Source organism: Nesoenas mayeri (assembly GCF_963082525.1).
Source record: "Nesoenas mayeri genome assembly, chromosome: 11".
In the NCBI taxonomy this organism is placed as follows: Eukaryota; Metazoa; Chordata; class Aves; order Columbiformes; family Columbidae; genus Nesoenas; species Nesoenas mayeri.
In genome coordinates this window covers 3,264,737-3,282,145 of record NC_137563.1, presented here as the reverse complement: position 1 = coordinate 3,282,145, position 17,409 = coordinate 3,264,737, and the positions used below count along the sequence as shown (strand labels likewise).

The following is a 17,409-nucleotide window of genomic DNA, read 5'->3' as shown; positions in this document are numbered from 1 at the left end:
CTGTGCTGCAGTTCTCGCGTTTCTAGCCGCGGTTCCGCTCGCTCCGGACACGGGCGCCTGGCTGGAGCCGGGACGGGCGGGGACAGCGACCTGCTGGTCAGTGTGTGTGCTGCGGGCTGCCGAGGGTGCCGGGGGTGCCGGTGCCCATGTCCCCAGAGCCGCTCTCGGGACACGCGGACCGGCGCAGCGCGCAGGCGCGGCAGGGGGGGCGGAGCCTCGCGCCTCGGGGGCGGGGCCAGGCGGTGCTGGCGGAAGGGCCGCCCGCGCTATGCTGTCCCTCGCGGGCTGCCGTCGGCTGTGGAGCGGCGCGGGGGCCATGCCCCGAAAGGTGCGCGGGGCGGCTGAGGGAAGGGCCGGGCTGCGGGGCGGGTGGCGGCCGCCCTGACCGCGCCTGTTCCTCTGTTTCAGGGGAAAGGATCCGGGAAGGAGCCCGCGGAACCGGGCGCTGCCGCGGGCCCGATGGTATTGGCGGGGGACGGCTGTGTGAGGGTGGCGGTTCGCGCCAAGCCCGGCGCCCGGTGCAGCGCCGTCACAGGTGGGTCTGCCCGGCCCGGGCCGGGGTGCTGCCGGCCGGGGGAGGGGGGTCTGAGGCCGCCGGGCGGGGGTCCCGGGCAGCGGGGTCCGGGTTCGCCTGAGGAGCAGCGCGGCCCCTCCCGCTCTGGGGCGGCCGGCGGCGCTGCGAGCGGAGCGGGACATCTCTTTGTGACGGGTTCTGCACCTGTCTCTAACCCATAAGCTGGGAAAAAAGAAAAGAAGCTAAAGAAAGTAATAATTTTACACTTTTCTGAGAAGATAGGAGTGGCTCTCCCGGGCAGGTAACGCTAGGTGGTGCCGCTAGCACGGTGTGAATTCCTCTGTACGCTTCATTTTTGACAGAGTAGCAGCACACATACTGCCCAGCGCCTCCGTCTGCCCTGGACTGTGCGGGTGCTGTTTGTGTGCCAAGAGCTCGGGCGTTTTCCCTCAAACTGTAAAAATCTGAGCTAATAAAATGTGTTATTGTCTACAGGTCGCGTTTTGCTCATGTACAAATGTAAACTTTTAAATACAGATACATATATGAGGCAAATGTAGTGGGCTGGACTAGAGTGTCCAGGCTCAACTGGCAATGCAAGGAAATTGTTGATGGTCAGGCTGGGGGCACGCTTATTTCTCATGATTTTTTGGGTGGGGTACCCTGATCTGTATTGTGTTCCGTGATGCTGAGCTGGACTGCGCTTGCAGCAGAATGGGCAACGGAGGCAGCTTGAGACCGTGCCCGGGTGTGTGAAAATGGGTGATTCACGGCTGCACTCTGATACGGCTCTGGAGGCTTCACTGCTCTTGGTATTGAGGGATTATCACCATACTGGCCAACAGCCTTTCTGTAAGGGAATTTGTGAAGTGTAAAAATATTGTAACCCGCTGCTCTACAAGTTTGTTTTGTATGAAATTGAAGTGCCTTTGAAAACATAAATATTCAGTTTATAGGAGACTGTAAGTAGATGTTTTATAGGAGACTGTGAGTAGATGTCTTAAAGGTTTTGAGTGTAAAATCCTTAAATATTTGTTACAGATGTGACAGCTGAAGCAGTAGGTGTAGCTATAGCTGCACCTCCATCGGAAGGGGAGGCAAACGCAGAGCTGTGTCGCTACCTCTCTAAGGTGCTAGAAGTGAAGAAGAGTGAAGTTACTTTAGACAAGGTACCTCCTCTTTATTTTTTCCCCCTTTCATTCTTGCCCTACTGCAATTTAAACTTAAGATTTTGAAACTTACTCATTGAGTACTGGGAGCTGCTCTCCAAGTCGAGTCCAAAAGATACTTTAAAGGTGTTTAGCCAAGTTAATGGAATGATTCACTGCGAACAAACACAGTGTAAGAGCCACAACAGATCTTGAGTTCTTTAAGCGGAATAGTTCTCATCGTGATGTATTTTCCAAATCTGAGTGGTTTGTGTTTTCTGTGTTCTTCAAATATTCTCTCATTTTCATGTCAAATACAGTTCATAAAATCTGTGCTTCTTAATTTTCAGAAGTAATTTCTGTATTTGAATGAAAATTTTCTGACAATGGACTGTCATATAGCCAAGAGCATATATAATCACTTGAACTATAGCAGGGACTCAAGAACTTCTTTGTATTAGAATTTGCATGTCTTGACTTGGAGTGGAAACTCTTTGTTTTATTCATTGCACTGAATAAATAATTTGTTTTATTAATTCATTGTACTTAAAGCTGGTCTTTCCAGCCATGTTCATTTATAGTTTATGAACATAAGAGCACAATGCAAAATTGTGCTTTTTAATTTTTTCTGTTGGTTTAATGTAGTAGTTGTAGAACTCTGTTAAAGAACAGTGGTAAATGGCAACATGGTCAATGAATTGAGCATTTTATGTATTGCCAGAAGGTAGAGGTGCAAGGATTTGATTCTTATTTTCTCTGAATTATGGGCAAGCTACTTCATTTGCTTATCAATGTTTTACAGATAACACTGTTTTCCTACCTTAAAGGTATGTTCGGGTTTAACTAGATTATTCTCATAAGTGCTAAGCAGAGCTGAACATAAAAGGGACCGGTGTTGTCTGACCTTCGTGACTCCGTTGTTCTGACCTACGGTGTCCAAATAATTACGTGCTCGTGTTTGCTTTTCACAAGCCACTGTTTGTTCTTGGTGAAGCATTGTGTTACAGTCTGTATTTTACCTGTGGCTTAGATTTTTCCATCCTGATCTGCCAAGTGTAAACAGCAAGTGAATTTTGGTACTGATTGCTCTCTTATGTGCTGCTTGCTTTATGGTAAGTGCTAACATTAACAAGACCAATCCAAATTGGGAAATTAATGGGAAATGATCTGGTACAAAACTGTGGTTACCAGATCTCTATGCAAGGACCTTGATTTTCATCATCAGCCAGCCAGACTGCTTCCAAAGTCTATTTTTAAATTTCATGCTATAGTTCTGTATAGTAAAGGACTTTTTCCTCCTTCAGGATGGCCATTGTGGGCATTTCAAGCTTTCTGCCAGGCTGCAGATTAACAAGCAACTTGTTTCTCATGGTTTACGGAATACTAGCAAAGTTGTGTTTTCAGGCAATATGAAATGAGGTTGCAGATTTGCCAGTTCCTATGTAAAATAGCCTTATTTCCAGTGATAGAAAAACAGGTCAATAATATTTAAAATAACTGTTGTATGAATCTGAATGTCTTATAGGTTATACGAGATGTGATTTCATTTAGTTGATATTATCAACCTGAGAACTCAGCTTTAGAGTACCTTATATTCTGTGGGATACAACTCAGAAGATTTGAAAATACACAGTTATCAAATATAAATATATATATATATATATATAAAATAAATATACACACCCACTTTTTTTAAAAAACAAAAATGCTTATCAGTTGGAGTCTTGCTTCTAGATGATAAAAGTGAATTACAGCAACTTACCATTCTTTGCTCTTCGTTCCAGCCTATAAAAAGAACATCAATTCAGGGCATGCTCTGGGAGCTGTATTCAATTTTAAAAGGAAAATAGATGTTGTTTTCTACCTTTCAAATTACTAGAAAGGACACGAACTATCTCTTGCCACTGTTAATTCTGCATACCAACGTTTTAAGAATTGTTTTGAAGTACCTGATATGTTGGCGTTACAGTGGGGTATTTTTGGAATGTGTTTTTGGTGCTGATTCTCTGAAAGATGTTTTTTGTGTGTGTGTCTAAACCAGGGTGGTAAATCACGTGACAAAGTGGTGAAGATTTTGGTATCAATGACACCAGCTGAAATTTTAGAAAAACTGAAAAAAGAAGCTTCCAGTTGACCTAAAACCAGAGGAAATGGGACAAGGCGTCTTGGTAAACAGACTGATGATATTTCTTACATAAATCTAGTCCTGTTGAGAAAGTGGGTAATGTCTAAGGATAGATGCTTCTTCTACCCCCTCTTGTTAATATAACTGCTGTATAGTTGAAGTTTTTGTGTTGGTTTGGTTATAAAAACTTGTATTTACTGAGGCTCTGTATCTGCTTCTGTCACTACGGACTTTCCCCTTTGGAGAATTAAGATTTGTCCTTTTTCCTGCTTTCTCAGCAAACAGTTTAGAAATCTTGTTTCTTAGTGAAACAAACTTTAACGAAGTGAAAGGCTTGGGGTGACATGTTTCAATGTGAAAAGTGATGCAAAAGGATGAGTCTGGATGGATGGTAAAGAACCTAGAAGAATGTTCTCTTCAGTATCTAGCGGTAGGTACTGGGTGCAGTTTTGCACTGTGTGCACATATGTCCATCTAAAATAAACATATTTGGGGCCAATATGCTGTTGTTGATGACACAGGCAAGTTAGAAGTGGAATCACCCAAGCAACTGAAGCAAAACTGAAAGTTTACAGTATGAAAAACTGACCCAGAGCCTGCAGTGTCACTTCATAATGCTGTGTAGTTAGTTTCCTGAAAAGCAAAGATAAAATCATGTATCTTTACCAAATGTATGTCAAGTGTAATGACTATTTTTAATAAAAGGCGTGAAAAGTATTACCAAACTTTGTTTTGTGTTTATATTAAAAAAAATAAAAGTTCCCTAGAAGACCCTTATTAGAATGTTATTTTTAAACAGGTCTCTTTTTGCAATATTTCCCTGGTATTCCAACCCACAGAGAACTGAGTGGAGTCACTCATAGAACAGAACAAGAAGTCTAAAACAAAATGGGCAACTGTATTCCAGTCTCAGGGTAACGAGGTGGCTTAACTTCGCAGTCAAGCGTAACGTTTAACTAGTATTTCCCAAACGTGGATGTGATATTATACATGTCTATGGTAGGAGTTTGCTTTTTAATCTGCGTTGCTGCTGATGTATTAAATTGTTCTATCTTTACTATGGTGGGCATACTTCAAAACATGTATTTATAAATGTAATTTCTAAATTTAAAAAGAAAAACTGTTCTGAAGCTTTGCTTAAGGTTTGTCACACCTGCTTCTGGAAAACAACGTTATGAAGGCAAAAGTTGCAGCTAAATTTCTTTACCAGCTTCATGCAGTGCAGACTTCATAGCTCATCATTTAGTTTTTCATGGATAAATGTCTTTTGCTTTAGGAAATTCTTTCTGCTTCCTGTTATTCTGAATATTGCAACAATTGTTTTTAGAGTGAGAGAACTGGTGCTTGTCAAGATGACAGCTCCTTCAAGGTGACTTGTTTTAAAGATGTTATTAAAAATGCTATTTTCTTCTTTGGACAGTGTTTGGAGAGCTAAGTCTAAATTGTGAGTGCCGTTTGTGTGATGGTTCACATCTGGGTTCTGTATTTTCTCAGGCTTTTGGTCAGCCGTATGTTGCCTCAGTTGCCTTTGGTTATTTATCCTGTTCAGTCTGTATAGGCTGGTTTTGTTTTACTGTTCTGTCAGTTTTGATTCATGGCTCCTTGCTGTTTCATCTGTTCTCGGCCAGCAGAGGGTACCATGTCTTGCAGGAAAATTAAGACAAAGTAAGCCAAAACTACATATTTATTAATTTTTCTTGTTTCCTAAACTGCTTTTTATTGTGAGTAGAAAAGAGCAATCCAAAACTGAGGAATCCTGCATTTATAAGATATTTTGAATTAGACGCTGCAACAGTCATTATAAAGATTTAATTTGAATGCGAATACCATGTGTTACATTCTATGTATTATATACTGTATTGAAATAATGTGTTACACTTTCCCATGACTTCAGACCCAGATTGGGGCAGGAGCTGGGCAGGCTCTTCTCTGAAGTACATTTGTCTTCAGTTCTGATTATCCACAACAAGAGCCAGTTTAATCTTTCAGTTCGCCCTGTCTTGTCAACAGGTTCTGCCTGGTGTCTTTGCCAGCTTCTGCTTCAGAGCTCTCGCCTTTCCTAAACCCGTTCCGCTGGCATTCCGCATCTTCCTAAGCAGTTAAAGTAACTCGAAGATGAATAGGGTGACTTCAGTGTATTATGCTGTCGTTCTTATGTAATGTGAGCCAGGCATATTGTCATATTCATCACTTGTCAATGAGGAGAAAAGTACCGTTCAGCTAGGAAGGTTATTAGTCCTTGGGGGAACAACCACAGTGCCCTGCTCCCTTTGCACTTCTGTTTCCTATGGCATTTACAAGTGCGGAGGAGGGAGGAGCCATTTATATAACACCAGCTTTGTGCTCGGCCAAGTCAAGTACTTTGTCTTTTGTCTGGATTGTAATATGGCATTTCAGACTCACTTTAATCTGTCCAGTGCAGTCATCATACAGTATTTTTTCAAAACTTGTTGCAACTGGCTGATTTTTAGCATTACTTCTTAGGAAGCAGAAATATTATCGGTGGCATGGATTGAAGCCTGAACTTCCATTGCTGGAGGCTGCACAGTTGAGACCTCAGTGATTGCGTAAAAAAAGCCACAGTAGCAAAGTAGAGGGATAGAAATTAAGTTCTGGGAGTAGTGCCCTGTCTCACTTAAAACTGAAACAGCAGACCAAACAAGTTAATGTTAAAACTGTGATTTAGGCCTAGCTCTTTCAAATCTTGTATTAAAATCCCAACCTGTCAACTGTCTCTTCATGAACACAGTGAAATATCTTTCATTCTCTTGAGAAAATTGCAGTGGGGAACATCCCTAACTTTTCAGCAGAGTATATTTTCAAAAGAACAGAGCTTTATGCTACTGTAGGAGGCTCCTTCCAAAAATTTCCAGAGACTTCTCACATCCCTCATCTCAGAATACAACTTAACTCTTACTCCTAGACCCGTTTAAAAACATCGTGGTGCCAGTTGCTACCCAGCTTTTGCTTGTTGGTCTCTGCTTTATCCCCGTGCCTAAGCATATTCTTTTTTTAAGCAATGTAATTACTCAGCTACTTGAAATCCTACAATTGACTTCCTTATGCATTGACCAATTTCAGTAAAATCTGCCTAATGGTGATTTAATATCTTGTTGCTTACAGACCTCAGCAGTCAGTGCATTTTTTTTATATAATTAAGTTATTTAAACATTAGCAAAATAGAAGTTATCTGAATAAATTTTATGCCAAGAAATCTTACAGTACAGATTCTTGTTCTTTCATCCACGCGGTTACATTTATTTTCTAAAATCCAACTTTGAAACTAGGTATATAGTTTCATTGCAGTGCTGTAATATTCTAATTAAGGTTACTTAATTGTACACTCTGAAGGTGGCCTCTTTGCTCTTTTACTTTCAATCTACTCCATTTATCATCTGCAGTGCATTCTTATCTCTCCTGCTAGCTCCAGTGTTTCTAAATCCCCATTTCTTCAGGTATCATCAGTCTAAATAACCCTGTATAATTGACAACTTTGTCAATAACTGGCAGTGGCAATTTACCAGAAGGCACAGTTTAATATCTTACTTCTTTCAGCCTCCAGGAAGATAGATACACCTGATCTTTCTGCTCATTACTTCACGTCTCTCTCTGTGTTTCCCCTCTCACACTATTTGTTTGCATATGTAAAACTTGAACTAGCTGAGTCCCGTTTTAAATTTGTTTCAGCCTACTATATTGCTCTCTTAATGTTTTCAGCCTTTATCTCAGGAGGATGATTCATTGCCTTATTAGCCATTATACAAATGTGCTCCTCTGTCTCCTTCTGGGAACAGTGATTTACCCGCATGTAAAGCGCATCTTGGTTATCATTCTCTAGGAAGGCTGCTGCACTTGGGGCAAAGTGCTGTTAGTGTCACCACGGCAGAATAAACATTCAAGAAGCTGCTGAATATAGGAAGTACTTGCCTGAAAGAAGGAGTCTGATACTTCTCTAAGGTGCTGGGAATTAATTTTTTCCTGGTCTTTTATGTATTAGCTTTTCAAGTAATTGTTAGTGAGCCATGAAGAATTTTGCTTTCATCTATAAATACTGCATTTATTGGGTTGTGTGTTTTCTCGAGAGCTGGGGAAGTTAGTGATGGAGTCGTCTATCATGCCATCTTACTGCAGCTCAAGGCTCAGTTGTTTGAATAACATTTTGAGTTTCCGAGTGTGAAGTAAGGCAGGTGGAAAGGGAAATATATTACCAATTTAGCAGCTGGTCACTATAGAAACATGCTGTGAAGAGAACAGTTAATGGTGGACTTAAAGGAGAAAAGAATGTTGGAATGAACAACAGAGGGTCAAAGCCTCATTTTGTGCTGCTCAGATAAAGCAGTTGTCTGCCTTAAGAGAATAACTGGGGTTACAAAGTGTAGTTCTGGGGTGATTGTCATTAAGCTGCCTTTGTTGTATTGCCTAGCACATGTGCACGTGGGAAGGCATGTTATGCCTTTTTCTTTGTGCTTTCATTGCTGTAGCTCTTTGCAAATCAGGATGCATTAAGGAATTGTGTTTATCAAAATTCAGAGCTCCCGGTCCATGTTCGGGCAGACTTGGTGCCTGTCTGCCTGAAAGGGGTGTTAGCAAGTTGGATTTTATAAAACAAGCTGTTTCTATGGAACTGCTTTCAATAGCTCGTCTTTAAATCTACGAAGTTCTCTGCATCTTTACTGGTGTTCAGCAGGTCTGCAGGGTTAAATTTGATAGCGATATCACCACACATGTTCAGCTCAAGTGGGTGCCTTGCTGTCATCTCTGTGCCTTGGGTTCGTGTGACCTCTTGCCTCTCACCTTTAGTTTTGCTGCAGCTGTGCCAGGTAAATGCCCTCCAGCAGGACCAGGCTGAATTGTTTCTGCTCTTTATTTGTCGCATTAGCGTTGCTGCTGATGCTTATGTCCTTAGAGGCCACTGCATTTCTGTTTCTTGGGCCTGGCAGCACTTTGAGATGCATTCATTGTGGAAGGAGGGGAAAAAAGAGCTTGTGGTATGATCTCTGCTATCAGAGGGCAAACCTGTCCCTTCCACTGGGGCCCCACAGCTGCTCTGTGTAGCCCTCTGGCTTTTGCCCTTTAATAAAATGCCTCCTTTTGTCTTCACTAAGTCTGACAGCAATCAGCTAGTGCGTATGTGAGGTCATGCTCCTGCTATGAGGAAAGATTGCTATTTGCTAATAGGGTGCACTTCTGAATGCACAATTTTCTCCAGTATTTCAGCTGTTTCTTAGCTGCTTTTTTACAATGGAAGTGCAATCTGTAACTAATAAACCTGATAGATTTATGAGTTTTGGGGGGATCTTTTTTCTCTTTGTTTCAGCTCATCACTGGCTGAATATAAGTGCTCATACATAGAGGGGACCAGCCAGGCAAATTGCACTTGGCTAATTTTATTTAATGAGAATGTCTGATTTTGCTCAGTCGCTTCCTTGCTGAGTTCAGGTTCAGCTACTAAAGCAGACCCAGGAGCATTTTGTTAAATATTTTTAAAAGATGATCAGCTTATAATGATGTTCTCAACTGTCTGAATTGTTTGCTGTGATTGCTGTCACATATCAGCTAGAGTACATTTTTTCCTTGATTTAATACAGTGCTAGGCAATATTTCTGGCAGAGGATAAATGGGAAATTAGAGCATCTGCAAACACCAATTTGAGAACAGCTGTCATTAAGTTGTGGATGTGTAGCAAGGCTAGTCTTTTAGTAGCCAAATGCCTGTGTGTGTAAAAGTGGAGAAGGTGTAAAATCTAATTAAACACAACTTTGTGTAATTTTAAAAGTATATAAATTCTACATCTGGAAAAATAAAGTGAACCTGTCATTGAAGGTGTTGGTATACATGAGATACGCACTTAAACAAAAACAATGTGTAATACTAGAGCTTGCCATGAGCCTTTCTGCCAGCTTTATGGGGTTTGCCATTGCAAATCTGAATTTGAAAGTGTTTTTTCTCTGATCTTGCTATAAGAGAGACCTCTACAAGAAACAGAATGTTTTCTGCAATGCTGTTCATGTCACAAGACTGTGAAGAAAAGTTCCATTAAAGCAGTGTTTTATGGAAAATGGTGTTTAACAACCTTTTATATGGAAAACATTTGGTTGGAACTACTTGGTCTTTTCACCTGGGGAATAATTTAGTGAAATGCTTCAGGTTTTACACACTTAGGCTTATAAACTTAAATAAGCAGTTTCTTTTAGTTAATTTTCAGATCAGATCTATTTCCAGGCTGGGTTTTAGGCTTTGTCCTGCAGTTATCCGGTGGGAGATACCTTGATTAGACTCTCTGAAGAAACAGAACTTGTTTGATTCCTGGGTTTGGATACTAAGTCAATTTCTGTAATCCAGAAATAAAGACAATTAAACATGGTGGGGAGAGGGGAAAGAAGGGGTATAATTTACATTAATCAAGGGTCAGTTGCTGGGAGCACTTTTGCTTGGCTTGTTGGAGGTACATGCTGCGTGTCCTTCTAAGCTCTGCTGGGGAAAACGTGCAGAATAGAGGGTGTGAAAACCTCCAGGTATTTTCTAGCACCTGCTCTGTTGTTTGGCACTTAAGTCAGAATGGGGAAAAAACCTGTCATGTTTTCAGACTGTAAATCTAATAATTCACAATATAACTTTCACAGTTATTTTTACTTGCAATCTATGAATCTAGGTGGGAAATTATATTACCTATGGCTCTCTTAGTGTGACTCCTGAGCCCTGAAGTTTTTCAGGAGGGAAAGATTATCTTCTGAAATGATGTATTCAGGTAAGGGCCATTGATGTGTAATATAGAAAAAACATCTAGTGATGCTGTTCTTATTTAGAGTTGTGTGGGTTAATATACAAATTCAGATGGAAAAGTTGTGAACTGCTCATAACTAGCTGATCTATTCCGCCTTCCCTTCTCGTTTGAGTGAATTGATACTACAAAGGCAGTTATGGTTTTCCAGTATTTTCTCATGTTGGTGTCTGAACATCCTTCACAGCAAGTCAGGGCCGGCGCTTTGCAATTGCTGCGAGAGGCTGGAATGTGCCCTTGGCACCCACGGCTCCCAGGTCTGGTCTTATTGCAGAGCTTGGTCCAAAGGACCTTGAATCCTCCCGCAGGTTCCCGTTATGCCGAGCTGGCAAGGCTGGGGCTCAGGCTCTTGGCCATGGGAGGACCTGCTGCCAGAAATGCTCATTCAGGTTAGTGCATACAGTGCGAGTTCGCTCTGCTAGAGAAGATAACCGTGGACTGTATTAAAAATTGTTTCTAAACACGAGACACTCTCTTTTGTTTCTGTGTCAGAAAAACAAGTGTTAAGAGTCTAATTAGAAGTTTGAAATCTGTGAGATTCATACCCATCGCTGCCAGCTTTCTTCTCTGAATTTTAGACCTAGCCCCTCTGCTGCATTAATTCCTACTGTTCAAAAAGTACAAATACCAAAAGGGGATGGCACTTCAAGGTTGAAGTGAAATCACTTGGGAGTGGTAAAATCAGGTCTTCCAACTAACTGACTTGTTCAATAGTGTAGTATGGGAGAGGGTAAATCAAACACTTGTTTTCTTTTGCTTTCCTGTCTGCAAGCAGCATGGAACAGAAGAGACACCCATCTTTGTTTCTTCCAAATTGATGTGCTTTCTCCACAAAGGAGCCTTTGGTCTACTGCTACATGCCTGTTCAGTTCTAGAGGATAAATACAGCCCACAGTTGTAGAGGATAAATAAATCTGTGACTTCTTAGTTGCAACAAAAATGTGTGACTGGAGGCAGGTTTGGCAGCACAGAATAAGCTATCAAGACTATTGTAAGTGTTGGATTGGCAGCAGGGGAGATAGCTGTATTTAAGGATTTTAGAGAAGAACTTGTCCTAAACAATAAGGTTTGTGCCAATTCTAGAGAGTAGGACTGCTGATTGTGTCTGGTTTCATGAAGGACAGGATCTTTTCCAAAGAATGTCAGACTTCTAAAGTAAGAAAAAAGAGGCATATAAACTAGGTTTAGCAACCTCTGTATTTTGTCCTTCTCTCCAGGTCTTTTGTCTTTTGTAACAACCTACAAGTTCTCATTCTAGATTAGATGCAGGTTCTTGGAGATGCATGTTCCTCTCTTCCTTTGGTGAAGTGCAGTGTCTCTTGTTGCCACTTTAATACAAATAATAATAAGAGCATAATCAAGGTTGTGTTTGTTTTGTGGCTATTCTGAGCGCTAGAGATTTAAAGTAATTATAATGCCATTAAATAGTAATGGAAAAAAGACTTGAAGTAGATCATGAGCCTCCTAGAATGAGCTGAAAATCTTGCTCAGTTTTCTTCGCCACCCCAGATGTTGTGTTCCTGTCTTCTATGGCAAAAAGGCCAACCAAAGATGTTTTCCAGTATCAGCCCCTCCATGATAGGGGCCAAGAGTGCCATATAAAAGACAGGTTCATGTGGGAAAAACTAAACAGGAATGAACTGAGTTTCAAAAACTAGTTTTCTGTAATTTTGGAAGTGTGTTGCATCTGACTGCGGTTAGTATTCAGAGATGCTGCGTTTAGTACCCAGACACAGGAATATAACTGAAGAAAGCAATTCTTCCATGTACCTCAGTATGCCACTCACCATGGGGTCTGATTGCTTTGTCACTCTATGTAGCCAGGGTTACAACCTTATTTCAAAATTTTCGGAGCATGCTGACGCACAGACATTGTATGATGTGTCTCTATGACCCAGCCCTTTGTTCTGTGAAATAATACTCAGTCCCAACATCATGGGTTTGTACAAGCCAGGGTAAGGTGATATTTATCTCCCATCTTCTTTCAAAATGTGTTCACGGTGTAAAGCTCCTGTTATGTGCTTGAGACTTTGTGTGAATACAAGGGATAAGAACATCATCCATCTAGAAGCCAGGTAATGAAATAGGTTGTGCAAAGCCTTAGGATGGCCAGGACCCAAGGGCCAGAGGGCTCTGTGTAGGTTCTGTGCTCTGCAGGTCAGAGGGACCAGCTCCATCCCCCTTTCTCTGGGATGGCTACTTTTGAGGGAAATAGGATTTCTTTTGGGTAGTTTAGTCTGTCTGCTTTATCTTGTGTGAACTACATTGGGCCCTGATTACACAGTGTCTCTGTGGCTGTTGCTGTGTTTACAGTGTTCGTTTGTCAGGGAGAGATGATGTACATGACTTTGGTTAATGATCCTTTAACGCACAGTGCTGCCACCCCAAATTGGAAGAAGGCATCCAAAGAGGACAGGCTGCGCATGATAAATAACCTCTCCCGCTGCACAGTTAGATTGGGCTCATAACAAATGTGAATAATGCAATTTCATTTTCCTTCAGCTTTTCAATTTCCTGCTAATACCTTTCACAGAGGGAAAAATGTTTGTCGTCAAAATCATTATCATTTAAAGCCATGTAAATATGAGAGCTCTTAGGAGCTTACAAAGGTGAGGTAAAATACCGATTTTAATTGTTCCTTTAGCGTACTATGTTTGATTTCAGTTTATTCCTTTACCTCCTTTTGTGTATAGTGAAGTTTCCTGACAAAAGGCCAACGAAGAGGATTTGTGAACTGATTTTAGTATAATCACATTCTGGCCTGTATCAGTATTCAGGATGTATTGCTTATCTTAGGAACCTGAAGCGATGTGTTAGTTTGACTTGGAAACAGAGTAAGATAACGCAAAGTAAACAGTTTATTGAATTAAACAGAATCATAACTACAGATCAGTGATTCTGCTACAGCGTTTTGCTAATTAGAATAGAAGGCCTTGCCGTTACTGCATGGGAATCTGCAGTTTGTCATCTGGCAGCAGATAATCAGCCCCGTTACCCAACTGTGCACGCTCCAGTGCTGCCCGCAGACCGGCATCGTCATGGGGACCGGGGGCCATCGTCACAGGGACCGGCAGAGCATCATCACGGGAACCCGTGGGGCATCGTCACGGGGACCGGCAGAGCATCGTCAGCCTCGGAACGGCACAGACCCAGCGTGGCACTTCCCACCCCAGTTGTGATGCAGATGTTATACGCACAAGATCCTTCATGCGTTATAACATTTGTTTAGGTTCTCAGCATGCTGCAGGGCACTGACTGCTCCTATGTATTTATATCTGTTATACTCACAGAAAAAGAATGTGGTTTATTTAGAAGCTTAATCCATAGGAATTCAAATAAATTCTACTCTTTGGACCCTCTGCTTGTTTTCAGGTCCATACTGTTCTCCACCCCATCTGTGTTAACCCAGACAAATCCTAGTGAGGTGTCAATGTATTTTTTTTTTAATTACCTATAGTCATTTTCTCTTGTTAAATAACATGCTCTCAGCTGTTGAAACTGAGGCATTAATGTGTAGTTAAATGTGAGATTGCCATATGAAACTCATCTCTCTTGCAAGCAGTAGCAGAGGATTTCAGTCAGTGCTATAAGGATCCTGGGCTCTCCTGAACTCAACGGGGATCCCTGAATAAGCTGCTGTGAACAAAAATACTATGAGGTCATTGCCACACGCTGTTGCACAATGAAGCTGCATCAAAGTAGTGAATCCATAGCTGATGATGAAGAGTGTAGAGGAGGAAGAGGTCCCATACTTAAAACGTTGTTAAGAAAGAAGGAATTGGCAATGAGCTCCAGGAGGTTCAGAGAATAGCTGCCAGTGGGAAGTGTGGAAAATCTGTCCCTCGACGCATCTAAAATTAAACTGGACCAAAAACCCTAAACGCAGCTACAAATGTGCAGTGTTTGGAGGGATGGGATGATGGCGGCATCACAAGAGGTAGAGTGAAAGGGGCTGGTGGTGGACAGGGAATAAAGGCTTTTCCATTTCGAGACTATTGTAAAGCCCTGCTCTGATTTGACCAGATGAAACCAAGATGGAGGTATTTGATACGGTCTTAACTCAGGGTTGACATTTTGGTCATCTTGATGCTCACTTTGGGAGATGTGAATAACCAAAAATGAGCTGACATTCACTTGTTAAGATTTCCTTTTTCTTTCTTTCTTTTTCTTTTCATGTTAACAGTTCTTAGCGTTTTCTAGCAATCCTCGAAGTTTATACAGTAGTAGCAGAAAACATGCAGAGCCTGAGCAGGCTTTCTGAGCTATGCCTTGGGCAGCGCGGTTACGGGCAGGTTTCTGCCTTTTAAAACGTAGTATAGGAGGTGTGATACCATTAAAGCCATTCATCAGCTGGTGCCCTGTAGCTCTGCTGCGTGCCATGTGCATGTGCAGCACAAGTGGAGCTGAGCCAAAGAGCAGCTGAGTTTGTGGACAGCTTTGAATGCAAAGTCATGACGGGACCTGCTGGGCTGTCTGGGATCCTCCCCCAGAGCATTAATGAGATATAGATGCCATCTGGAGGCATTTTCTTGCCAAGGGACTGCGATGCCGTCTTTGTCTTCCAGTTCTCATCAATCACAAACAGCTTTTAAATAGATTTGTATTTTACCTTCAGTAAGATGATTTTTGTCTTCTCAGCTACTAAGGACACTCTGACCTTTCAATAGTCTTGTAGAAGACTTTGTATTTCTAATAAGATGCATTTGTTGCAATGGCTGTTGTGTCAGTGTTTTCCTGCAACAGAACCTTTGCTCTCTGATCACAGCTCACTCACCCACTCCTCCCCTTACTACTGTATTTTCTTTCCTCTTTTTTTGCTGTAGGTCCAAAGAACAGCTTTAATATTTTTGGATGTTTAATTCTAGTAGTTCGCATTAAAATTTTTGCATGTTCTTGGTTTAAAAAAGGGCAAGCACTGTAATACTTACATAAGGCTGGAATTTTACTCACTTGCACTTTGTATAGTGTGTGCATTAATGTTTTAAAAATCAATTAAATATAAACTAATAGTACATTCAGTACAGTAACCGTCACAAGTTTTATTGATGCCGAATCTGATTTGCACAGATTGCCTCCTTGTTTTTAATTCACCTCTCTTTAATTCAATGTTAACTATCGAATTGGACTACCCGTACCTCTTAGCTATGACGAGGTTGTCTTTATGCTCTTTAGATTTTGGAAGGGCTTTTCTACTACACCCATAGGATTAGAATCACTTCTGTTTAGTGCAGGTCTAGCTTTGGGAGCTTGCTAGGCCCAGCTGTAAGCCTCTGAGTACCACGCTATATAACTGTGGAGTGACATAAAGACAGTGTTTAAATCAAGTCACTGCCTTCCTAGTATCTATAATGTGTTTGGGTTTAGTTTAAAAAATACTTTAAGATCGGCGAACAAATGAATTCCCTCACCAGAATGTTTCTGATGTGCTTTAAATGGAGCGTCCAAGCAGAGAACAGAGGAGAGGAACAGGGCAGAATTAGCCACTGTTTTAATGGGTAGAAGATGAGACACAAAAGCATTACAAGTGGTTTGTAGCTGAGCTGGGAATTAACACGTGTGTCTGGTTCTGTCTTTGAAAACACCCTTGCCTTTTAACACTCTTTGTAGTTCAGGTAGAATGGCACTGCGGCAAAGGTGTCTTTTTAGGATTTTAAAGTAGCTTTAAAAGGCTTGTCTTCGAGTCTGTTCAAGAGAATAAGGAACTAGTTAAACATATATCCGAAATAAATAGCCTGCTGCCTATGTAGTGATAGGAAGGAGAGTAAAAACCATGTCGGATTTAAACAATATTTTTAGGCCAGTAGCAAGAACATGTCTAATGCAGGTATGGAGGGGAGTAGGATTAGGCTGATCTTTTATTACTTAGCACTAAATCCGTGTCGTCTCTAAAAATTAAAACCTGCTGGTGAGGTCGAAAGAGGTTCTTTGTTTGGATTTACCCAAACTGCAGGATATGTGATCAACAGCCATTTGTTTATCGTCCCTTGGATCTCTCCACCTTACTGAAGAACTGAAACTCTGCCAGTGTAATGAGCCAGCTGCTTAACCGCTTCCACATTCCCAGGTCCATGTTCCGATGGCTTGTTTTATGCCGGGGAGGTCCCTGGAGTCTGTAGGGTAGGAAGGAATTCCTGTTCTCTTCCCCCAGGCTGTGGAGTGGCAGGAAAGTCACTTGATAACCAATAATCAAACCTCAGAACTTATTTTCCACTGCAGGATCAAGGATGCATGAGGAAATGGCCATGAAACAACAGTTCCTTGGGCTGTACAACGTTCCCTCCCACTCCCATCTCATCTTAGAAGAGCACAAAATGTCATTCTGCTGATGGAAATATCCTCTGAGCTGCAGGCTGTAGGAAACAGCATTTGGCCCCTGGCAATTGAAGGTTAAGCTCCTTTCTATTCTTCCAGCAGTGTAGCAGCAGCTGGGGTTCAGAAGAGCGTGTGTGCACCCCAAGCTTGGTGCTCCATCACTTCAGAGCAGACGTTTCAGGTGTGTGGCTTATTAATGAGTAACGTGGGCTTGATCAGAGGAGAACGTGTGTCCACACAGAGCGCTTGCACTGGGCTGATCTGAACCCCCAGACGTTTCGTTTGCCGTATGGAGATGCTCACACCTTTAAAACCCCTGAAGCAGGTTCTGGAGTGTCCTTTAGTTTTAGGTCTCAGTGGCATTCATAAATTGAGATGACTTGATGGCTACCGAAGGGTAAAACTTAGAAACCGAGCCTTTGCTGTAGAGAATTTTATTTTCTTTTTATTTTGTAAAAAGAATAGGTCATAGTTTGGGGCTGTCTGTACTCAGCAATTATTACTATTAATTATTTTATTGAGCACATTT

At 41.7% G+C, this 17,409-nt stretch overlaps 1 protein-coding gene across 1 annotated transcript; it reads left to right on the top strand.

Annotated features, from left to right (window-relative positions):
• Positions 1–268: 268 nt before the first annotated feature.
• Positions 269–4,486, top strand: LOC308044687 (UPF0235 protein C15orf40 homolog; the record flags this gene model as incomplete). The annotated part of the gene is given in 4 exon segments (XM_080351545.1): positions 269–343; positions 346–535; positions 1,556–1,683; positions 3,704–4,486. Coding segments are annotated over 4 exon segments (486 nt in total). The 3' UTR covers positions 3,797–4,486.
• Between the last annotated feature and the right edge of the window lie 12,923 nt (positions 4,487–17,409).